Source organism: Rhineura floridana, chromosome 14 (genome assembly GCF_030035675.1).
Source record: "Rhineura floridana isolate rRhiFlo1 chromosome 14, rRhiFlo1.hap2, whole genome shotgun sequence".
Classification (NCBI taxonomy): domain Eukaryota; kingdom Metazoa; phylum Chordata; class Lepidosauria; order Squamata; family Rhineuridae; genus Rhineura; species Rhineura floridana.
The window spans coordinates 27,122,958-27,148,884 of record NC_084493.1 but is presented as its reverse complement, the minus strand read 5'-3'; the positions used below and the strand labels follow the sequence as shown (position 1 = coordinate 27,148,884).

Sequence of the window (25,927 nt, the reverse complement as noted above, 5' to 3'; positions counted from 1 at the left end):
AAAACACAATTATCTGTTAAGTTTGAACTCGAGGTACTGTGGTTTGTTTAAATCCTAGGTTTGTCAACAAAACAAAATCCACAAACAGATTTGATCCTAGCTTCTTTGAGTTAACTAGAGTTTAAACAAACCACAGCTCCCAGAGTTTAGGCATACCGGGGAACTGTGGCTCACTTGTTGTTTTTGCAAATACAAACTTTTGCAATCCAAGCATGTCATAGACAACAAGAATAAACATACTGAACCCATAATACATTAAAAACAAAGTAAGTGGTTTTGCTGCCATCTTATGACCAATAGACAAAAATGCAACCAAGCCAGCTTTGCTTTTCAATTACACTGCATTCATGTGCAGATTTTTGTAGAGAAAACTCAACCATCTGAAACTATTTTCTGTTGTTGATTTTTCCTTGCACCAGAAGCATATACAAGCCATACCACCTTCTTCCTTATGAAACTGCCTACTGCTTAAGGCTCAGCTTTGGATGTCTCATTTTGAGTCCCACTGCTGTTGAAGATATAATTGATTGGCACAAGCGAAAGGACCTTTTGGATAGCAGCACCAAATTATGACATGCCCTTCCCTAAAGAGAGATTTCAGCTTTGCTCTCTTCCCATGCTTAATAGGCTGCCTTCAAGTCGATCCTGACTTATGGCGACCCTATGAATAGGGTTTTCATGGTAAGCAGTATTCAGAGGGGGTTTACCATTGCCTTCCTCTGAGACTGAGAGGCAATGACTGGCCCAAGATCAGCCAGTGAGCTTCATGGTTGTGTGGGGATTCGAACCCTGGTCTCCCAGGTCGTAGTCCAACACTCTAATCACTACACCACACTGGCTTCCACACTTAAGAGGGGATTTAAAACACTTTTGTTCAATCAGGAACATTGAAAGCTGTCTTATTCAGAGTCAGACCACTGGTCCATCTAGCTCAGTACTGTTGGCACTGAGATGCCAGGGTTGAACCTGGGACCTTCTGCATGCAAAACAGATGCTCTACCACTGAGCTTTAATGCTTTCTCTTGAAGGATTAAGATTGTTAGTGCTGCTGCATATTGAACAGTCTATAGCTACAATAGCATTCTGTATTGTTTTAATGTTTTTAGCGATTTTTTCTTATATGTTTCTCTTATATGATATGATTTTAGACATTTTGTAAGTCACCTTGAGTATAATTTTTGTACAAGAGCAGAGTATAAACATTTTAAATAAGTACCTAAATTTCCAAAAGATATGCTCACCCTCTGTTTAATTTCTCCATGACAGGTACTGGTCTTATGACTATAAAGTTTTGTTAGAATTACACCAAAATACTTGTGTGCATTTGAAAAAGGGACAAGTGATGGAAAAATGCAGACATGCAGACTTCACACCTAATATGCAATGTGCACATTTTGTTCCATTGATATTAGGGAGGTGCATTCCCTGTATTGTTTTAAGTACTGTACTTGCTAAAGACTTGCTTTGTCTAGGCAAGCCTACCCAGACATGTAATTTCATTTTTATGTATATTTTAACAACTGCTTATTTATATTTTGAAGAATTTTAGGTTAACTTGCTTTTAATGTTCAATTTTATCAGTGTTTTTAATGCGCATTTTGTCTTCTATGCACATCATAGTTATGGATGATTTAGCGGTATATAAATCCTGTTAAATAAAATAAACAAGTACTAAAAAAAATCCCCCAAACCTTTCTCTGGAGCAGCTTTCAGTGCTTCTCTGGCAAGCGACAAAAGCAAGAAATTAAATACACTATAATAAATCCCGCCCCCTCCCCCCTGCTGCAGTGAATTGCATGAAGTAATTATTTATACACAGCCATAAAAGGACAGTTACCAATATGGGACTCAAGGGAACACCTGCCTTTTATGACTGGACATATAAAAAGGGCCACCCCATCTTGTCTAGTGTTTTACAACACAGATAGAGGAATGGAGCTATCAGTGAATCATACAGTTTTCTTTAATGGCCTAGTAGCAGGGAATGATTGGCATAGCCTTGGAGAGATCAATGAACACTTTAAAGCAGAAGCCTGCAACAGCAATAATTTTGCTCCGTTCTGTTAGTCCTCTGGACGGAACGCCCAAATGCTCATCTGCCAGTGGGATACTGTCCAATGTTTACTTCCATTAGTTTGGGTCACTGTTGGTAACAGTAATTTTTTTAAAACACACACACACACACACACAAACACCAGGAGACATTTTTGAACAAATGATTGATAGACCTAGAATAAAATGCAGGATGATCTCAGCTGCCTCCCAACAACTAGGCAAATGACTGGGATTTAGAAATAAATTAAAGTTGTTGCAAAAGAAAAGAAAAGATCAAGAATGTTAACAGTGAAAACAGCATGCTCATTAAAACCAGAAGCTGTTTCACAAATTATCTACCATTCTGGAAAGGAACAAGAATGCTTCGACTTCTGATGTTATGGTTTGGTTTCGAAAAAGGATAAAAACCACAAAGTTATCAGAATTGACTGAGGCAGAGGAGGAGGAAGACCATTAATCAGCTATACAGCTCTGTTAGTTTAAAACTCTTTGTAATCACCTTTATTGTTCATTCTCATCATATCCATATGAGGCAGTATTTCAATTGCATGGATGCTAAACTCTCTCTCCCTCCCTTAACACCCCTCTTCAAAACCTCACAGAAACACAGGTAGCTGCCTACCATCTAGTTCAGTGATTTGCATTGAGTAAGTAGCAGTTTTCCTGGGTCTTAGACCAGGGTCTTTCCCAGTCCTACCTCGGGATGCCAGGAATCCAACATGGAACCTCCTGCATGAAAAACATGTGCTCTGCCATTGAGCTGAAGCCACTGGCCCAACTGCTACAAAAGGGATGATGGAACCTGTAGCCCTCTAGATCAGCCTTTCCCAACCAGTGTGCCTCCAGATGTTGTTGGACCACAACTCCCATCAGCCTCAGCCAGCATTGCCAATGGTCAGGAAGATGGGAGTTGTGGTCCAACAACATCTGGAGGCACACTGGTTGAGAAAGGCTGCTCTAGATGTTGCTGGACTACAACTCCCATCATCCCTGACCGCTTTTTAAAAAGGGCAGTGAATATATCATTGATTTAACATATTTCTCTCCTTTTCTTTACCCAAACAGATCTACAAAGGGGCTTACCAAAATAAATAAATAAGACATCAATTAACATAAATTTTAAAAAGAGAAGAAATCCAACAGAAACATATTCACATCTAAATGGATCTCAAATGCCATCTTTAATTAAACTTTCTTCACTTGACATTTGAGAACAAAGAAGGAATGATGCAAGGCTCCCTGGGGAGCAAGTTCCATACTATTGGTGCTGCCACTGAGAAGGCCCTGCCCTTCATTACCATTCCTTCTACATCACTGAAAGAGGGGGAACAAAGAGCCAGGCTCTCTATGGATGACCAAAGGGTGAGGGTAGATGCATAGGGGAGAAGGCAGTCCATGTCTTGTGCTCATGTGGATGAGATGGCCCATATACACCCTCCACAACAAAAATACCAATTTGTTTCTGCAAAAAAATATGTCCCACTTTAACAAAACCTTTGAAAAAGGCTTTCCAAAAGCCTTTTCTATCACCATTATATTCCTGAATGGAAGTAGCAAAAGGTGGTGGTTGTCATCATTACTGAAAGGGACTTGATCTATTTATTGGAAATTCTAGTATTGTTTTACTGAAATGGATTTGATATTTAGTGAAATGCTGCTGCCATCAGTAATGTAGGCTATCCAGGAAATTGTGAATAAAATGTTTCACCTCTAAATTGATGGAAGTCTGATTTAGTATGTTTATTTGAATTATATTTTGTTTACTGAACTAAAAAACATATGTCATATTAATTTTTACTGAAGCATTTTTCCAGTAAACTACTTCCCTATTTAAGGGTTCAGTGGATCTTTGGCCACCAATGGATCAGTATCTGCCTTCTACAGCAGCTCTCCTAGATGCTCCAGAAATTGAACCTGTTAACTTGGGATCAGGTCCCCAGAACCTGTTACCAATGGTTCCAATGCTAGATAACATCTTGCTCAAGGTCTGCTCTTCAGTGCCTTGTTTTGCTCATGGTGTTCTCTCAGACTAACTGGAACAGGACAGGATTGGGAGTGGAGAGGTGAACAGCCATAGCTCAGTGGTAGAACATCTGCTTTGCATGCAGAAGGTACCAAGTTCAATCCCCATTATCTCTAGGAACAGCTGGGACAGACCTCTGCCAGAAACTCTGGAGAGCTGCTGCAGTCAATGCCAACAATACTGAGCTAGACAGACCATTAGTCTGACTTGGAATAAAGAAGCTTTCTACGTTCCCTAAATGGCTTTGGACTGGGTTACCTGAAAGGGTATGTTTTCCCATACCTACCCCGGAACTCTTCAAAAGCCCTGATCCAGGTGCTCCCACTGAATGAAGGCTAGAGACACACTTACTTTTCTGCCAGTTCCAGTGCATTTCCGTTCTTTTAATTTATGGTAAACAACCCAGAGAACTTCATGCTATGAAGTGGTTTGCAAATGTCGTAATAAAAATATTTAGATTTTAGAATGACTATTCAGAAAAAACAAAGTTAGGCACACTGAAAACTGTTAACATACAAATCTGTGTTTTCTGAGTGATATTCACCTGAAAAAGTTAATTACAAAATGATTTTAGATTTGATTGATGAATCCATTCCAGTTGCCCAATTTGATTTGTACTGTGTTCATTCATTACAATATGAATTAACTTAATGGAGCAATGCATTGGTAAAAGTGGAAAGTTATTCAAGGAAAAACAGTCGTGAAAAAATTCCACTCCATATAGCTGTTTTTCATTATTGAAATGAATTTGACATATCTATTAAAATGTGGATATTATTTTATAGATATGACTCTGTCATGTTTGTTGAATTGCTGTTATTGTTTGCTGTTGTGTGTTGCAGGCCAATTTGAGTGCAAATTTTGTGGAAAAGTGGCCTACAAATTAATATCCTTGACAGACAAACACATATAAAGTGAAAATATAGCTTTGTCTTACTCCCTGCTCTTGGCAGATTTGGGTTAGTCTTTCCAGCTGCTCATCTTGAATGACCTTTGCCTTCTCATACTGTTGAATCACCATCTCCATCTCCACTTTAACTGGTAATACATAGGCTAGAAACCGCAACAAGGCAATGTGAGTTTATCAGAAAAGATATTCATATACTGAATAAATGCAGCTATCATGCAACAGAAGCCAAATTTCTGTAGTATTCTGCAATCCTACACTTATTTAGGAGTAAGTAAGCAGTACAGAGTAAGCAGGATCCCTTCATGTTAGTCACAGACATGCTCACTCCCCCCTTTTTCTGCTGCAGGGTTAAGAATAAGATCCTTGTTAGTGCTTTCTCTCACAACTACAGACATTCCTAGGAGCCAATAAGCATGAAAGGGAAGAGTGTTAACTTCTGAGAAGAGTCTTCTCAGCTGACTGACCTCCTTTCACTCTGATTAGTTCCAATTAGCAGGAAAGGACAAGGATGCATTTTAGAAGACTCTTCTCAGTAGCTAACACACTTCCCTTTCATGCTTATTGGCTCATAGGATGCTGGAGACATAGGGACCCTGCTGGAACCCAGCTCCCAAAAAGGCAAGGGGTCCAAGACACACACACCCTGAGACCCCGGATGACTACACCCTTGGGAGTAAGTCCTGAAGAGTGCAGTGGAGCTTACTTTTGAGAAACCTATACAAAACTGTACTGTTAAGATCAGGGCTGTGGAGTCGGTATGTCAAACTTTCAACTCCGACTCCTCTATTTTTCTACTGTCCGACTCCGACTCCTTCATAAATGGCAAATGTATATTAATTTTTCTACTGTCTGATTCCAACTCTGACTCCTTCATAAATGGCAAATGTATATTAATGTATTAATAATAATAAATTAATATTAATATTAAAATATTAATTTTATTTTGAAGTCAAGAGTCAGTACATTCCTACTGACTCCGACTCAACCCAAAATTGCTTCCAACTCCGACTCCACAGCCCTGGTTAAGATACCAGTTCCACCCCTTCCTAATTCCACCCTCCACATTACCCAAGATTCTCTATCCCAGATTCCAAACATACACACACTTCATTTTCACATTCTGCAAAAATCAACACAATGTTCCTGCTGACTAAATTAGGGATTATTTTAGAACAGAGTTCTAGGCATCCATCCCACTGCCACAGCTCCTATGAAACTGGAAATCAATGTCAAAAAAGTTGTCATAGGAACACTGGCAATTTGTCCATCTTATCAGTGAGAGTTATCCAGCTAAATCTACCTGAAAAGAGAAGAGGTGCAGACTAGTATAAAAATACTTTATACATCTTCAAAAACCATTACTAAAGTTAATGATAACTTACCATCAATAATTCTCTTGACTCTCCAAATTCTCAGAGTGATAATAAGGCTGATAGCATCCCATGGACTGCTTGGTCCATTCGCCACTGTAGACGCCACCATAGGAGCCAAGGATAAGATTATCACAGCACCATCAAATACCTAATACAAAAAAGGAATTCACAAGTACCATTTTCCACATTCTTTTTTAATGCAAATATCAGATTGTTTTCAACAAAGCAAATGCCAAATCCAAGTCCAACCATCCCTCCACTTGGGATCCAATTCAATTTAGATCCTTACTGGCGTCTTTCTCCATCCCCACATCCCGTTCTTGATTTTATATTATTTATTGCTGTCACATTTTAAACTGTTGGGTTTTTACCTTAAGAGCAAAACAGAAGCCCCTTCAACAAACAAAATACACATTTTGTCAAACATCTGCAGCTGACTCTAAATCCCAGTAAGATACAATTAATGATCACAGCTAAATGCGTTTTATTCTATTGACAAGACTTAACAGTCTCCCTTGAAATGGGCCATTGCTCTGGAGAACTGTGTAAAATAGCATTCACACTTGTGGCATTTAAAATGGGTTGCATGTCTTACTGGCATTTTCACACGTGTCCTAAACAATTTAAAGAGTGCTTCACTGTAAGTAAACTCATGTAGAATTCTGAGGGCTAAAGAAGTCATGCACCCAGGCTATAAAGGAACCCCACATTGTGGTGATGTGATGTTTGCACATCATCTGTCTCCCCCCCCCCCCGGTGCATAGCTGGGAGGAGGAATTCAGAAGTTTCACTACCATTTTCTTCTATTATGGTTTCCATGTTGTTAGGACTGACAAGTTATGGTTAGTTTTGAACAAGCCAACTTCAAGCCATAGTTACTGAAGCTGGGTTGTTTAAACTAGGGGTGCAGTCTCTCCATATGTTGCTCGAGTGCAAACCATCATCCTTGATCATCATCCTAAGCCCTATACTACAACTATGGCAAGCACAGAAATCACTTTCCAGTGTTCCTTAATTGCTAATGCAGCACAGTCCCATGTTTTGCGCAGGATGGAGGTGCTATTAAAAATTAAAAGCATACTTACTTACCTCTATTTTATTTTCAATGTAGTCCCATATGCCAAGAACCACAATTCTCACAATAGTCTAACAAAAAGATATGTGGGAAGAGAGAAGAGAAAATCATATTTCATTTTGCACTGTTCATCATTAACAACTTTTTGAAACAAAATAGAGAAAACCAGTGGTGTGGGGCAGAACGTTTTCCAATGCCTTATTTTTCTGTGGAAAATGTTCTATTTCATAATTGCATTAGTAACAATAAATGTATGCTAATCCATGTAAGTCATCCTAAGCTATTTGGAGGAAAATTAGCTAGGTTTCTTTCACATATTATTGTAAGTTAAAACAAAAATGTATCTTCTTGACTTCTAAAAAATTAGCAAGTGTCAATACTTCTATGTCAACTGTTAACCCCTCAGATTTAAACAGCGCTTCAAGAGGAAGTAACACAAACTGCAAGTTACATCAAAATATTATGTGCACATAGAGAACTTGGCAACAAGAAAAAAGTGTAAAATTAAGGATCCCTCACATTGACATTGAGAAGTGTCTTGGGAGTTTTAGACTAAAGTTTTTGTATCATTGTCTCGTAAAATTAAGGATCATACATAGTGGAGTGTCGTCATTAATACACCAGCATCAATGTGAACAGTGCCTCACAATAAACAAAAGATGTTCCTGCCCAGTGTGGTATAGTGGTACAAGTGTTGGACTAGGACCTGGGAGCCCAGGGATCAAATCCCCCAATCAATAGTGAAAGCTCACTGGGTGGCCCTGGGCCAGTCACCATCTCTCAGTCTAACCTACCTCACAGGGTTGTTGTGAGGATAAAATGGGAGGTGAGAACTATGTACACCCAGTGAACTTCATGGCTGAGCGTGGATATAGGTCATAGTCCAACACATACCACACCATACTAGCTCTCAAAAAATAGGTTGCATCGCGAGGTTCCCTTGCCAATGGAAGGAGCCTTCCTACTGGAGATCGGCAATCTTTGGATCCATTATCACCAAACCACCATCATCTTAATATTACTTCAGCTGGATATTTCTTTTCAAAGTTGCTTCATCCTTCCTGCGCAGTAATGCAAAAAAAAAAAAAATCTATTTCAAGCAGACTTCGGTACAATTGATTCGTTTTTCAAAGCAGTTTGCTTGATAACATTTTTATGTTCTGCAGCCTAATGAATTTCAAAGAAATTGACGAACAGAAATATTTTCAGACAAAAGGTGGTGCATCATTAATTTCAACGACTAGGCAAGAAAGTCCAGATCCCCTTCTTTCTGTGCAACAAGCACAGGTCTCACCAATGACAGAGGGTGTTTTTCTATCCTCTATGTGCTGTTTATTCCAATATCCTTCCTATTACCTTGGTTCCTTATCTCCCTGTGGCTCTCTAGCTCTTAGTCCTCCTGTTTCCCAGTTCCTGCCTCCTCAGGACAATGCAAACAAACGTTAGTGCCAGCAAAACAAACCTTTCCCTCGCTGTCTCCTTGCCTACCCGTGGGCCATGTGTGATGTTTTCCTCCACCAAGACAGACACTCCTATTTCCCTTCAATGATCTTCATAATTCCAGGACTATGACCTGGTCTTTACACACAGCAGAATGAAGTGGCAAAACTTGAGTTTGAAGGATGGATTGAAACACTGCAGGATAGGCGATCATAACTTTGAAAGCCTAAACATTATCTGGAGGTTAAATCAACCAACAAAAAAGCACACCAGGAAAGTGGATTCTAGCCCAGCCAGCTCCCTGTATGCTGTTATTTTTAGTTGCAGGGATTTTTTTTTTCATACAAAAGGAGGCGTTTAAAATTGGCATCCGCCATCTACAGTCCAAAGCTGTACAGTTCATTCTAACATATTGGAACTTTATCGTGCCATTCTGCTGTGTGTGTAGACCAGGCCTCACCCTTATGGCACAGCTACTAGAAATTTCATGAATATTCTGTGACATCAGAGCCCCTGACCTGATGGCTACAGGAGCTTGCAGGTACAAAAAGAGGTACCCCAAATCATTGCAGCTACTTTCTACAGCAGATTGATCATGCTAGATGTCAAGAGATTGGAGCACCTTTAGCAATAATGAATTACATAATGTCTTTAAAAATAGCAGGCGTACAATTTATTCATATATTATGCCAGTTATGCCCAGGCAAATTCTCATTTGCCACTTGTGGATTTCCTTTAGCCACTGCTTAGGCTATTGCATCAGTGGCATAATAGACAATGGGGAGAATATAAGGTTTTTCCAAACCATGAATGCACACAGGACAACAGATATATTCCTTTTTCTCCTCTCCTAGGGGGCAACAAGGCTACAGAGAGTTGAATTGATGCCAGAAAAATGATTTTGCTGTTGGTAATATTTCATTTATACAGACAGGATTATCAAATATCTTTCATGTGAAGTACTTCACAGATGACTGGCCTAGTCCTCAAAGTGCATGAGAGATGCATACATCTGCTGCTGATAGAAGAGCATCAAGGACCAGAGCTGTAGAAAACTGGAAAAAACATGATTCACAGGAATCGCTGTTTCAATCAGTCATGCAACAGTCTGTGAAAGAAGCAAGCCAATTTGAACAATCTTACTATTTAGCACACGTCCCTATCCCACCAACACCACACAAAATGTGAACTATAGAAGATGGTTGCAGCTGCAAGGCTTGCTAAATGAAATTGTTGCCTGATGGCTGGGCCCTAGCATGATGCTTGCATTTGCCCTTCCTTTGAGATAATTTATTTAAAATATTTTTAATATTATAAAACCAGTATTTTTTTCTCTCTGCAGCATTCAATAAACGTTTTTCAATCAAAATGATTACTTGCAATTCTGTTTCTTGATTTCTCCCCCAAATATTAAGTGTAAGTTTCTGAAAAGGACCAATTGGCAGAACTGGCATGGAGTGGCGTTAAGAGTAATGGGAAAGGACTGGGAACTTCCAGGTTCAAATCCCCATTCAACCACGAAGTTCTGTGGGATGACCTTGGGTGAGTCATTCCTTCTCCCGCTGTCCACCTCATAGGGATGTTGTGAGGATAAAAGGGAGAGAGGTAAGAATGATGCACTCTTTCCTGAGTTCCTTGGAGGAGGAGCAGAACAGAAATATAATAAAATAGGTATCACTTCTCTTTTCTGTACAGCCCCTGATGAGTATTCTTATTCTTGAGACTAGAACAACAAACACTCTCCTTTTGGTTTAAAAAAATAGGGGAAGAGACGGGGGGGGAATAACTTGTTTCAATCACCCAACCCCTCCTACACCATTTCAATGAATTTCCTGGGCAAAATGAACAAAGGCTAAAGTACTTACATGAAGAAAAACTACAATTAATTTTTATGCTGTTGTACCTGCAACACCCAATTCAAATGAGGGCCTCTGCAGAACAGCAGAGTTTCTGAAAAGTTAAGTGATTGTACTTCAAAGTTATTGCTGGTACTTAATCATCTGGTAAGTGTTGCACATGTCATATAATGGTAACTCTGCTCCACAGTTTTAACAGAGAATGCCCTAAACATTTCTCATCTTGTCTTTTAAAAGGTAATGAAGGATCCATTTGTAAATATAATGATGATTTGAAAAGCATAATCTAGAGCTTGGTGTGTGAAGTGAATTGGAAAATGCTTAAGGAAATATATGTTTGGGTTGGTAGTTTCATTTTAACTCTCAGCTTCACTACTAACTCCAGATCTCTACAGTGAATGAGGCAACTGACTGTGCGATCTTGCAGATTTTATTTATTTATTTATTTATTTATTTATTTATTCATTCATTCATTCATTCATTCAATTTATATACTGCCCCATAGCCGAAGCTCTCTGGGCGGTTTACAACAGGTAAAAACATCTGACATACCATTAAAACCTCATATTAAGGATTTAAATAAGTTAAAAATAACAGAAATTAAAACATGATTGAACACATACTAAAATGCATATTAAATACTACTAAAATGCTGAAAATGCCTGGGAGAATAGGAAGGTTTTTACCTGACGCCGAAAAGATAGTAATGTTGGCACCAGGCATATCTCATCAGGGAGAGTATTCCATAGTTTGGGGGCCACCACTGAGAAGGCCCTTTTTCTTGTCATCACCTTCTGGGCTTCTTTCTGAGTAGGCACCCGGAGGAGGGCCTTCGATGTTGAGCGCAGTGTACGGGTAGGTTCATATCGGGAGAGGCATTCCATCAGGTATTGTGGTCCCATGCCGTACAAGGCTTTAAAGGTTAAAACCAGCACCTTGAATCGAGCCCGGAAACGTATAGGCAACCAGTGCAGGCGGGCCAGAATCGGTGTTATATGTTCGGACCGCCTGGTCCCAGTTATCAGTCTGGCCGCCGCATTTTGCACGAGCTGCAGTTTCCAAACCGTCTTCAAGGTCAGCCCCACGTAGGGTGCATTGCAGTAGTCTAATTTAGAGGTTACCAGAGCATGGACAACTGAAGCAAGGTTTTCCCTGTCCAGATAGTGGCGTAGTTGGGCCACCAACCGAAGCTGGTAGAAAGCACTCCGTGCCACCGAGGCTACCTGAGCCTCCCGTGACAGGGATGGATCTAAAAGAACTCCTAGGCTACGAACCTGCTCCTTCAGGGGGAGTGCAACCCCATCCAGGACAGGTTGTACATCCACCATCCGGTCAGGGGAACCACCTACTAACAGCATCTCAGTCTTATCTGGATTGAGCTTCAATTTATTCGCTCTCATCCAGTCCATTATCGCAGCCAGGCAACGGTTCAGCACCTTGACAGCCTCACCTGATGAAGATGAAAAGGAGAAGTAGAGCTGCGTGTCATCAGCATACTGGTGACAACACACTCCAAAACTCCTGATGACCGCACCCAGCGGATTCATGTAGATGTTAAAGAGCATGGGGGACAGAACTGACCCCTGCGGAACTCCATATTGGAGAGCCCAGGGTGCTGAGCAATGCTCCCCAAGCACTACCTTCTGGAGACGACCCGCCAAGTAGGAGCAGAACCACCACCAAGCAGTACCTCCAACTCCCAAATCTGCAAGTCTCCCCAGAAGAATACCATGGTCGATGGTATCAAAAGCCACTGAGAGATCAAGGAGAATCAGCAGAGTTACACTCCCCCTGTCTTTCTCCCGGCAAAGGTGATCATACAGGGCGACCAAGGCTGTCTCCATGCCAAAACCGGGCCTGAAACCCGATTGAAATGGATCCAGATAATTGGTCTCATCCAAGAGTGTCTGGAGCTGGTCCGCAACCACTCTCTCTAGAACCTTGCCCAGGAATGGGACATTTGCTACCGGGCTATAATTATTAAGATTTTCTGGGTCCAGGGAAGTTTTCTTCAGAAGTGGTCTCACTACCGCCGCCTTCAGGCAGCCCGGGACCTCTCCCTCACACAGTGAGGCATTAATCACTTCCCTGGCCCAGCCGGCTGTTCCATCCCTGCTAGCTTTTATTAGCCAAGAGGGGCAAGGGTCCAGAACTGAAGAGGTCGCACGCACCCGTCCAAGCACCTTGTCAACGTCCTCAAGCTGCACCAATTGAAACTCATGCAAAAAATCATGACCAGGCTGTGCTCCGGATACCTCATTTAATCCAACTGCTATAACATTGGAATCCAAGTCCTGACGGATGCAAGAGATTTTATCCTGGAAGTGCCTAGCAAATTCATTACAGCGTGCTTCAGATGGTTCTACCGTGTCCCTAGGGCCAGAATGTAATAGCCCTCTGACAACCTTAAAAAGCTCCGCCGGACGGCAGATAGAAGATTTAATAGTGGCAACAAAATATTGTTTTTTTGCTGCCCGTACTGCCCCTAAATACAACTTGGTATAGGCACTTACCAGTGCATAATTGCATCCATCAGGAGTCCGTCTCCATCTGCACTCAAGCCATCTCCTATTCTTTCATTGCTCTCAGCTCTGAAGTATACCATGGAGCTGTATGAGCTCTACATAGGAGAGGGCGCGCAGGAGCGATCATGTCAACTGCCCAGGTCATTTCAGCATTCCACAGTTCGACCAGGGTTTCAACAGGAGCGCCAGCCCTATCAGCCGGAAAACTCCCCAGAGCCTTTTGAAAACCATCCGGATTCATTAGTCTCCGGGGGCGGACCATCTTAATGGGTCCTCCACCCTTGCAGAGGGGAAAAGCCGCTGTAAGTCTAAACCTCAACAAGCGGTGATCTGTCCATGACAAAGGGGCTGATGTAAGACTCCCTACATTCAGATCACCATCTCCATGTCCAGTTGCAAAAATCAGGTCTAGAGTATGCCCTGCCACGTGTGTTGGGCCAGTAGCATATTGGGACAGCCCCATGGTCGTCATGGAAGCCATGAAGTCCTGAGCCGCCCCAGATAAGGTGGCCTCGGCGTGGATGTTGACATCCCCCAGCACCAACAGTCTGGGTGATCTCAACAATACATCCGAGACCACCTCCGTCAGCTCAGTTAGGGAGTCTGTGGGGCAGCGGGGTGGACGGTACACCAACAGAATCCCCAATCTGTCCCCCTGATCCAACACAAGGTGCAAGCACTCCAGACCAGTAATTGTACATGGTGCTTGGAGAGAGAGATGGAACTCCTATAGACCACAGCAACTCCCCCTCCCCAGCCCTCAGATCTACCCTGATGCTGAACCAAGTACCCCGGTGGGCACAGCTGGGAGAGACTAACTCCTCCTTGCTCACCCACCAAGGTCTCAGTTATACATGCCAGATCAGCTGCCTCATCCACAATTAAATTGTGGATGAGATCTTATTATGTACCGATCTGGCATTTAAAAGCAGCATCCGGAGATCAGAGAGCTGGCTGATAGGGTAACCAACAGACCTGTGGGTGTGTGGAGGACCAGAACCCAGCACAGCCGTTAACTGCCTGGGCCGAGTTCCCCTCACCTGGCAAGTCCTCCGCACAACGTCATTATCTCCCTCTACCCATCACTACACTAATTGGGGTCCCCTCAAATCTTCCCAGTAGACTTTGGCTCCTCTCTCCCAGGCACATAATGCAAAACCCCCACGGCACATGCTCACACCATACACACCCCCACACCCCCACATGAAAAGGGGCTACTACAAAGTCACTCTTTCTCTAGCAAGGACTCGTCGCTGGGGAAATATGTCGAGCCAACTTCCTTAAAAACGGGCAGCGTCACCACCAGCTACTTCTTGCTCCGTTGAAATGGCCTAGCCGTTGTCCTCATCCACCAAATAAGTCGAGAAAGACACAAACAATATATACGGCAGAGTTGTGTTTTCTAATCAAATTTTTGTTGGGGGAAACTGAGACAATTTTATGCATTTCCACCATCTTCATGGGTTAGGTACACATTTTTATCAGCTCTCTGCATTGGACATTTTAGTATTTTTTTACCGTCTCAGTCGGTCCAGAGGATATATAAGCAAGCCAACTCTCAAAGAGTGAGCAAACAGGAGTCTGATAGTGGAGTTTGGTGGGGAACACACCACCTATCAGTGGGACTCTCCTGTTTATCCTGAAGGAGGACAGGACAAAGCACAGGCTGTTCCAATACAAGTAGAAACAAACAAACAAAAGGTAATAGAGACTATGGACAGAAAGAACATTCCAGTGGTGGTGACCAATAAGGTGTGTGCAATGTTTTCTTGACTGAGAACAACATAGAGTACATGTGCAACAAGTGCAAGCTAGTAACCCTGTTGGAACAAAAAGTAAGATGCCTGGAGTGATGGGTGGTTACACTGAAGAGTATGGGAGAAGACAAAAGAGTTTTTAGACAGAATACTGGTACAACAACAGCAAAGAGAAGTACAGGAGATGGAAGACCAGCAGCATATCGAAGCAGAAGAGGAGAACGTTGTGGAGAGGAACAACGAAGTGGAAGAAATTCCATGAAAAAGGATGACAGGAGCAGAAGACACCCTTTACCAGTGGGACTATGGTAGGCTGCCGGAATATATCTTGACTTCAGCAAAGTTTTTGACAAAATGCCCCATGATATTCTGATTCACAAGCTAGCTAAATGTGGGCTGGATAGAACAACTATCAGGTGGATCACAGTTGGCTATAGAATTGTACTCAAAGAGTGCTTATTAATGGTTCCTTCTCAAACTGGGAGGAGGTAATGAGCAGCTGTCAGGTATAAGTTGTATTCCTGCATTGAGCAGGGGGTCGGACTCAATGGCCTTATAGGCCCCTTCCAACTCTCCTATCCTATGATTCTATGACTCTGACATGTTGAGTCGACGTCATGCCTTGTTCAAAATACTGAAACAAAAGGTATTTCTAAGAATGAGCTAATCTAACCCGATACACTTAGTTGAGAGTAGTACAGTTTTTGAATTGCAGAAGAGGTGGTTGATGTTCCTTCTCCATATGAACCTTGAGAAATTAACCCCTCACTCACTGGCTCAATATTTGGTATTGACAATCTTGTACCTAAAGAAAATATGACTTAACACAACCTAAAAAGTGCTACTCGCATATTTTTTGAGAGTAAAAAAAAGAAGATATAATTACAAAATAAACTTTTTAGCAAATTGGAAACCATTTATTGCATATTGCAGAGAAAAATGTAATATTTAATGAAAAGGTGGTTTCATAATGTTTTAAGACATTAATGTTTTGTATGTTAAAATAAATTAACATACTTTATATAGGCAGTGTATTTTCAGTTATAATAGTTTTCTCTCTTTTTCACTATACAAATTGGTGTATTTGCTGGTTTTGGTATCGTCGATGATGGACTGCCTTCAAGTCGATTCCGACTTATGGCGACCCTATGAATAGGGTTTCCATGGTAAGTGGCATTCAGAGGGGGTTTACCATTGCCTCCCTCTGAGGCTGAGAGGCAGTGATGGGCCCAAGGTCACCCAGTGAGCTTCATGGCTGTGTGGGGATTCAAACCCTGGTCTCCCAGGTCGTAGTCCAACACCTTAACCACTACACCACACTGGCTCTCATTGGTATTGTTATAACAATTAAAAAATAAACAAGAAGTACAAGCCACACTGATGCAAGAATCCAGACAGAACTGACTAAGTGTGTTTTCAGCTACCACATGCATTTCATTTGTCTCCTGCCTTTTCTCTTCCAAAGGAGGGTTTCTGCCGAGGTAAGCATCAACCAAGAAGTGAATGTAAGATTTGCCTGGCATTGCCACTTATTTCATATCAAGGTAATAATCCTTAGAGTATCTCCATAGATTTTAATATAACTATTATGTAATAATATTACTATTATGTGTATCTATACTGCACCACCAATATGCACAGTGCTTGCAACCTAACGTAAGGAAAGAGTCAAGTCTCTGCCCCAAGAATCTTACAATCTAAATTCTGACACAGAGAGAAGACAATAGAGATAGGAGAGGGGAATAAGTTGGAGGGGAGGATCACAGGAGAAGAATGTACCCAAGTGTGCACCAGAGCTGGCAAGAGTAAGCACTCCAATATGCTTCAGAGACCTGTGATTCTGATCTTGATTGACCACACCACCAATTTCTGACACTTTGAGCGATAATGGAAAAAGCGGAAATCTCTGTCAATAAATGTAGCTCTTTATGGCCTCCTCTGTATAGTCTAGAGCAGCCTTTCCCAACCAGTGTGCCTCCAGATGTTATTGGACTACAACTCCCATCAGCTTTAGCCAGCATTGCCAATGGTCAGGAAAGACGGGAATTGTGGTCCAACAACATTTGGAGGCACACTGGTTGGGAAAGGCTGGTCTAGAGAGACTTACCAGGACATTCTGTGCTCATATTCAGAAGCTCATCTGCACAATTTGTTCCTCCCCCCCCCAGCACATTAAGGTTAGCTGGGGATATCCTGCTCTGGGAACTAAATGCATCTTAAGCCTTAATCAAAAAGAAATTTATTGAGGGACAGGACAGGAGGAACCCTCTACATTGGAGGTTAGGCTGAAAGGTAATTTGAATCTATTTTCCATTAACAATGAATCAAACTTTGATCTATTTAAAATCAAGATGCTCCACAGTATCTCAAAAACTTCTTTCTCTCACAGATTCCCGTTCCATGCCTGGTACTTGCCGGGCAAAGGGGCGAGTTTGTGGCTGCAGCCGAAGCCCAGGCCGCCATCGTGGGTGTGTGTGTGTGCACGTGTCGCACCATCGTGACATGCAGACAGGAGGCGGGGCGGCTGAAGGCCATTTAAGGCCACTCTGCCAGCCTCCCGCCCTCCTTTGAATTGGCGGCGAGGCTTTTTGGCACGGCAAGGCCTGTAGCCCGGTGAGGCCTTGCAGCGTCGGCAACATCAGCGAGGCTCCCGGCTCGGCGGTCTTGCAGTGGCGAGGCTTTGGCCGAGAGAGGCCTTACAACGGTGGTGGCGAGGCCTTCTGACCGCACGAGGCCTTATGACGGCGGTGGCAGCGAGGCCTTCTGAGGGCATGCGTGGCGCCCTCAGCACACATGGAGCTTTTCCTGGCCTTTCCTTAGGCCAGGTCTTTGCGTGCAGTGGCAGCGATCCCTCGTCTTCTCGGGAGAGGTGCAGTAGCGGTGGCGGCGACCCTGGGAGTGGCACAGCAGGCACTCAGGCCAGGACATTTAAATTTGTTTTTGTGAGCTCTTGCTGGGAGGGAGGCTAGCGCTAAGGGACGGTCAATCTGGTCTCGGGCCCCCACCGCCAACTTTAGCAGAACAGTAGCACAGGTAAATCTTGGGTGGTGGTAACATAAGTAAAGCCTGGGCGGTAGCAGTGCAGGTAAAGCCTGGGCCGTAGGAGCACAGGTACAGCAGAGTGGTGTGTGTGTGTTTGGTGCACTAAGTGGGGCAGCTACATGAGGGGGAATTTTATCCAACCTAAATGTCCCTTGTGTACGTCTCAAGGATGTACCTGTACAAGGATGTACCTTGTACCTGTTTGCAAATGCCTCAATAGTGGAACAGAGCCAATGCACTTCATGTGCTGTTATTGCTAGGATTATTTTACCATTTACAGGGATCTCGGACCCTGGAGATGGATGATTGTAGCTCAGTAACAGATCACTTGTGTTGCAGGCAAAGGGTCCCCAGGTTCAGCCCTCAGCGCCTCCAGTTAGGGCCAGGAGATACTTCTATTGGGGCCCCCTTTCCCATTACAGAAAGTGAAATAGGAATAGACTCCTTTTCTTGATACTGAAGTGTATTTTTAGTTTAAACTAAATGTTACTTTTCATTTACCAATTACCTAGAGAGGTAATGGGCTATCTGACACTGGGGGCATTCCAGAGGCAGCTGGACAGCCATCTGTGGGGGTGCTTTTATTAAGGGATGTACTGAGAAGGCCGTTCCATTTCCACACTGTTTTTGCAAACCAGGAAAGTTCAGAGAGGGGGTTAGTCAATTAGGGAGAACTTGAGGAGATGTGAGGGGCAAAATTTGCCTGCACTCCCGCACCCTCCTGCTGCCCGTGGCCGCCACTTGTTTTTGCAGAATACCCTAGAAAGATGCTTTGTCATAACGTAGCAATATCCTGAGATATATTCTAAAGGATAATGGTGGCCTCTACGGCATGCACCATTAAATGGCAGCCGCAAGCAGCGGAAAGCTGTGGGTGATGTTTCGTCCCGGAGCATTTGGGGAGAAACATATGGTGGCCATCAGTTGGGGGCCATTTGGACTGGAGCAATGCAATGTAATTACAAAGAGCAGAGGCTTTTTGGGGAGGGCAGGTGGCTGGCGGAGACAGAAAGGAGGCTGCAGGAGCCAGTAGGGATCCCAGTTAGTGCTGCAACCTCACCAATGCAAAGAGAACTCATCCCCCCTTTTTCACTGTCAAGCTTCTCCTCCCCAAATACGTTCTTCAAAACCCAGGTAAAAATATACAAACCTTTCCATCAGTTAAGTCCCATAACCTCAGTCCTAAAACCCATTTAATCTGTGATATTCTGAGTAAACATACATAGGATTCTGCTGTATATGTGCAATCACATGCACCCTTCCGTGGGAAGAAGTAACAATACACTCAGGGGGATTTTGTCATAAGTAAGTATTCATAGAATTGGTCCAATTCACATTTCTCTGAGTAAATTATTTAAACATAATGGAATTCTTTTCAGTAATCATGTACAGACTGCACATTTGCTTGCAATTTCTCTTTAGCTAGTTTACAAACTGGTCTGTGGATAAGGTGGCCACCTTTTTTTACAGGCCACTAGTCCTGTGCTTTTAAGAGTCATTTGATCTGCAGACATTAGAAGATGACATTGCTCAACTCCATGCCATCTAATAATTGCTGAATACGAACCTGCAATTAAAGGCACAACAACAAGCCAGAAGGATATGTGAGGCACTGTGGGGCCAGGGCCCCCCAAAGCAGTGGGAAGAAGCCCCCAGCAGAGGCTGCTCAAGAAAAGTGTCCCTTCCCAGCTAAGCTCGAGGTGCTATGGACCTTGCTTGCAGACTGCCCAGTTATGGGGAGTCTCATTTTATTATGTGTTTTTTTCTTTATTATGTGGATTTTCCAGATCCTATACTGTGGCCCTAGGCTTGACCTTATGGCCAGCAATCTTAAATCAGTCTTAGGTATGGACGCACTGGTCCAGAGGACAATTGATAAAGACATACAGTTGGGCAGGGTTATTGGCCCCTTCTCATCATCCCCTACCTCTGCTTTCACAATGCCCTCCCGTATAATGCCCAAAGTGGCAGAGGGCAAAGTCTACCTGATTCACCATCCGTCATACAAGTGGGGTCAGTCAGTGATGGCTTCATACCAGATAGTCTATACACAGTGCACTACACTTCATTCAATATAGTGCACACCTGTGGCAGAGGTGCCTTATGGGCAAGTGTGGCAGCTAATCTGCCGGCATTGCCAGCTGTTACACATGGTGGATTTTGAGCTGCTGAGTTTTGCCTTTTAGGTCAACTATGCAGCAGAGCATTACCTATGGGCTGCTGTATTCTTGCATGGAGCACTTCAGCCCCTTCTTGGAAGGGACAGTCAGGAGACGAGAGGGCTCAGAAGCAGTGGGGCACTATTTTCATGATTTACGGTTCACGGGTAGGGCAGACTTTGGGTGCATGTTAGCACCTGATGGCACAGTTTATAGCGTAGCTATGAACTGGGGGGTTCCTTTGGCAGCTGGGAAAATGGAGGATCCTGCCCCAGTGTTCACCTTTCAGGGTATTAACATTGACTTTTGGACCCAGGGCTGCAGGCTGCCCGGGAAAAGCTTGAACTGATCAAGTTCAAGATCAAGATCCTGGAGTTTTCAGGGGCTGGGAAAGTGTTTGCTTTCTGCCCTTCAGGTGTTGGGGGCCTTCTACAGTGGGGTTTATGATGCCATCACAGGGATTTCACAGCCTTACCACAGGTTCAGGGTTTTGGCTGCCTTATGTGCCAACCTGCGGTGTGCTCCCCCCTTTCCTGCGGTGCGTCAATGGTGTTTCAGTTAGAGGAAGGACCGACTCTGCTAGTCCCATACCGCACACTGGGAGATGGGGGAGGGGAGTCAGAGATGGCCATATGCCTATCTGTTGCCCCAGCATGCTCACCAGCTATCAGAGGGCAGGAGGGGATTCCTGGGAGTTAGGGGCCAGCAGGGGCTATGCTAAGTGTGGCCTATTCCTATGAATCACGTGCTGGAATTCATCATGGATGGTAGGAGTAAAGCTTGTCTGCCAGTGTGTTGTAAGGTAGGCTGGCAGGGGGCCTTTGGGACCATTCGGATGGCCTGGGATATGTCATGTGCTGGCCGGCTGGCCCAAGCACACCCCCATACCCCTTATCCTCATCCTCCATGTTCACCTGACCTGCCAGGGATTGTTGGTCAGGGAGGTGCCCTGTGACCATCATGCTTCAAAGCTCAGCAGTTGCATGCAGCGGCCCTCACACTTAATTCTGGAGCCTTCCGGATGTTTGGGTCCAGGTCAGACTTCCCTACGAGCCATCCTGCGGTCCGAGGTTTGTTTCCAGGCAGACCAGGGGTGCAAGAGTCACACCATTATTTTATCCTGCCCCAGGACTGGACACTTCCCCATGAGGGCATCATAGTGTTTTTGGGCCTGAAGCTACAGGCCTGGTTGCCTGATATTCAGGGGGAGGGATCTTCCCTCATAAAGTTTTGGTCTAGTGTCACAGTGCCTGGGAGCAGACCCATGGGGGTTTGGGGGACATGCTCCTCCGGAATTGGGGTTGCCTACCCGGCAGTGGAATTGCCTACCTGGGACGGTCTATTTGGTTTTTGTATACGCAGGTGCAGGCCATCGGAAGGTGGAAGTATGGGGCGCATGGAATACATTCACCCCGGGGGCAAGTCTGAAGGTCCGGGACCCAACTGTTCACAATTGTTTCTGTTTTTTGGCAGGTTGCTGGAAGGGAAGGAGCAGATGCACAGCCTACTCTGCAGCCATGGCATGATCTTATAGGCTGGCCTTGGGGCCACAAACGCACATTGGTTCACAGCTGGGCCTCTGATGGTGGGCCACGGTTTGGTGGCTGGGTCGACAGAGTATGCGCTGGGATGGTCTCCTATCCATGTTGTTCCAGCAGGGTTCAGGGTGGAAGGTTCCACAGGTAGTGGTCATTCCCCTGGGTGGGAATGACCTTGGTTACTGAAGGGCAAGGCCCTCAGTGGCAGGCATGTGAGGGCATGCAGTTGAGGCCATGATAGCCTCTGGTCGTCTGCTGTGGTCAGACATGGAGGGCAAGGCCCTCCGTGGCAGGCATGTGTGGACATGCAGTTTGTGAGGCAACGATGGCATCTTCCTGATGGACCTGCAGAGGGGTCTGCACGAGATTCTTATCGGGTGTGGGGTAAAGGGAGACTAAGCAGAGGTCTGTCCCCCATTTGTGGCAAAGAAGTGCGGGAAAAGGTTAAAAGGGAAAGGGCAGCTAGGTGACACCTTTAGGCACCTTTGGGGGTGATAGGCGGTCTGGAGGCCTGCAGCTCTATACGGCCCGGGGGCAGAATACGGGCTGCCTTTGGGGCCAATGTGCCTCATCCGCTCGGAGTTTCAGGGCTCCGGGGGGCGGTGATGCGGGTTGGGCAGCCCCAGGCTCAGGCAAGGTTGGGTTGCCCTATGGCTGCATCCAGGCTTTGCCTGGATCATCAGAATGCTCCCGCACTTGATTTCCCCTCTGCAGGTTCATTATTCTAATTGATTCCGTTTAATAAAGTGGCCCATGATTTAACCCAATGAATGGTGTTTGTGTTTTATTTCACAATAGGCCGCAAAAATGCACTGAAGATATTTATACATATTTCTAACTCTAATCAAATCAATTCACTACTGCAGTAATGTCGGGAGCAGAGTTGGTGCAGCCAAAGACACACTGGATTCTATGCTGGCCCACTGCCTGTTGAGGGACCTAATTTAGATCCCTCTGCTGCACCAGCCAATTCAGCCACCCATCCCTAGCTGAAAAAGCCACTCTTCATCTTTTGCCTTGACCGGCAGGAGCCAACATGTCACTGGATGCGGTGGTGGCTCCCTTCCTCTGATCATCCATGGCCTGGGTTAGGATTGCTCTGAAATCTGAACAGTCCATTTAATAATCCAAATTAAATCCTAGCAATAAAAATATTAAGTCAAAATCCAAACTAACAGCAAAACATAATCAACCCAAACTAAACAGGAATTAACAACTTATTTCAAAACAAAACCAGCAAAACCTAAACAAGTCTACTATCAACATATCAAACCATACACATTCCTATCGATAAATTGAAAAGTGCAATAAGACTGAACAAACCCCAAACAATTCACATTAATAGGGTCTAACAAATAAAATACAAGCACTACTTCAAAATTAGCCAGAAAAATAATATATCTAGCCCAAAACTAAATCCAGTGTTACAGGAAAAGGAGAAAAAAATTATCTCTATTCATTTTCTCTACTTGATGCATAGTTTTATAAATATATTAGCTTTCTTTTTTTAAAAAAACTAAAAAAAGAAAAAGCCCAAACACTTTAGCCTTCCTTCCGAGGGAACTTTCTCCAGCTCCTTGAACATATTGCTCTTCTCAAAACTTTTTTCCAGATGTATGATATCCCTTTTGAATTGACCAGAGGAATTCAAATGTGACCACATTATGTGGTCTTCACTCTGGGGCATGGTCTACTAATTGCTGTGGCTACAATCTTCTCATTTCTCCAATGTAGAGGGAAACAGAACTAGAAATAACCACGACAAGAAGTTGATATTTATTTATATTGGTACGCTGCCATCCTGAGGTGGCTCACCATCAAATAGCAAATATGTTAAAAAGCATCACATAATAAAAAAGGTAAAAACCCACAAACAGCAGTATAACAACATTCTACCTATATCAACAGCCCCTACAGCAGCCCCTAACAGCAGCTCAGAGGGTCCAAAATGCCCTCTGGAAATAAGATGGCTTTTAGTTGCTGCAAGAAGGTTAGCAACAAGGGGCCAGATCATGCTTCCCCTTGAGGAATTTTCAAAACCTAGGTGCCAATATGAGAAGACCATGCTTTGAGAAATCTGCTAGATCTCTGATAAAGGAATCCAAAGTAGGGCCTTCAATTCAGTTATCAACAAGCAGGTATGTTTTTCTGGGAGATGGTGGTTCTTCAGGTACTCTGAACCCAGATGATGTAGGGCACTGCTCTTCAACATTGGGTCCCCAGATGCTGTTCGACTACATCTCCCATCATCTTTAGCCATTGGCTAAGCTGGCTGGGGTTGATGGGAGTTGTAGTCTGATAACATCTGGGGACCCAAGGTTGAAGAACAGTGACATAGGGCATTTGAAAAGGTAACAATCAGCATTTGTGAGAAAAACAAACTGGGTGAAAGAAGGAACTAGGAGCCAGTGCAACTGTTGCAAGATTGATGTTGCATGCTCACACAATTCACTTACTTTCATATGTCACTTACCTCTGAAAAGAACACAGAGAGGATAACTAGACTGATCCAGTGAATAACTCCAGCAAACTGTGATGCACTTGAAACTGCAATTAAATACAATATAATGAAACATAAGTTTAGTTTCTCAGCAAGCAAGTTGCACATTATATATGCACATACTGAACATACTCAGGCTTGCCTTGACATGTCTGAGCAACCCAGAGATAGCAGGCCAAATCTGGGGGGCAGGGGAGAAATGATGGAAGACGTGAACTTCCTATCCACTGCAGAAACACTGCAAAATATTCACAGCAAGTGTGCAATGTTAAAGATGCAGGCTCAGTTGAGACATCACACCCACCATGGTATATGTTAATCATCATTTCGGGGTGCGCCAAGGCTGTGTTCTGGCCCCTACCCTCTTTAACCTCTTCCTCAATGATCTGAGCAGTTATTGCCTTGCTGATAATTTCCATTCTCCTAAATTGGCCGAAACGAGATGCCCCCTTCTGCTTTATGCGGATGATGCGGTGTTATTATCCTTTTCGAAGGTTGGCCTTAGCCTCTTACGTGATTTTATGGCCTACTGTGACAAAAACTTTCTCAACATCAATTTTATAAAATCAAAAGTCATGGTTTTTACATGTAGGTTCTCAAAACCATCATGGACTATAAATGGGCAAAAGATTGAGCCGGTGAGGCAATTCAGATACCTTGGGATTATTTTCTGCTCTTCACTCTCTTGGTTCGCTCATGTCCGGGCCACAGTTTTATCTGCCTATAATACCTCCAAGGCCACCACCCGAAATTTATACTAGAGGTGGCCAGTATATCCCGGCTGCTCTCCAAATCTTCAAAGTAAAAATTCTCCCCCAACTTATATATGGAATTCCTATCTGGGTTACGAGCTTTAGCACCAAAGTTGAGGTGGTGCTTTCGTGCTTTTTGCGAGCTATATTGGGTTTGCCACGCTGCGCCTCTGTGGCAGGACTTTGCCTTGAAGTGGGCTTTACATCAATCGAGTGTTCAGCCTGGCTCCAGGCCTTTAGATTTTGGGCCAAAGTGGCCTATGGTGGACCTTCCTTAGGGTACTTAAACTTGTTATGGAGGGATTCTTTAATGAAAAGATAAAGTGTCTTGGCCTTTTACAGGAGCTATTGTCAACCTGGGACCTTGAGGTAACGAATCATATTGTTGGTCAACATATTAAGGACATAGACCTTCAATTCTCAATGGCCGGAGCACATACATCTTGCCCACCCATCCATTTTGGCTTGAGCTTTTTGTTTCCAAAATATGCAGGTTATTTTGAAACTTTGACTTTTTCGTGCTACCAATCCCTGTTTACCAGAGCCAGATTTAATTGTCTTCCCTCTGCGGTATTAGAGGGCCGTTTTCAAGGAACCCCCCTGGAAAGGCGTCTTTGCTTCTGTAAATTGGGGGAGGTTGAAACAATTGGACACGTCCTACTTTCCTGTGAACTATACAGGGATGCTCGATCTAGACTTATTTTTCCAATCACCAAAGCCTTTCCCGGTAGATCTATTGAGTGGCTAGTGCAATATCTTCTGTCTGACAAGGATAAAGACACTACTGAATTAGTTGCAAAGTTCCTCTATGTAGCCCAGACTTTAAGGAAAAGGCCAATCTGTACTACCCTGGCCTCTTGCTAAATTATTATTAATACTGTATTCTGTTTTAATCTTGGTTGTTTAACTGACTGCTTAATCA

At 43.7% G+C, this 25,927-nt stretch overlaps 1 protein-coding gene across 16 annotated transcripts in view; it reads right to left on the bottom strand.

Moving 5' to 3' along the window:
- Positions 1-25,927, bottom strand: part of TMEM266 (transmembrane protein 266) — a 169,857-nt gene that overhangs the window by 31,595 nt on the left and 112,335 nt on the right. For all 16 annotated transcript variants that reach the window (XM_061596033.1, XM_061596029.1, XM_061596028.1 and 13 more), the window contains 4 exons: positions 24,227-24,300; positions 7,451-7,507; positions 6,371-6,509; positions 5,016-5,131 (listed from right to left, as the gene is read on the bottom strand). In XM_061596033.1, the coding sequence (XP_061452017.1) occupies positions 5,016-5,131; positions 6,371-6,509; positions 7,451-7,507; positions 24,227-24,300 (386 nt within the window). The remainder of the gene's footprint in view (positions 1-5,015; positions 5,132-6,370; positions 6,510-7,450; positions 7,508-24,226; positions 24,301-25,927) is intronic.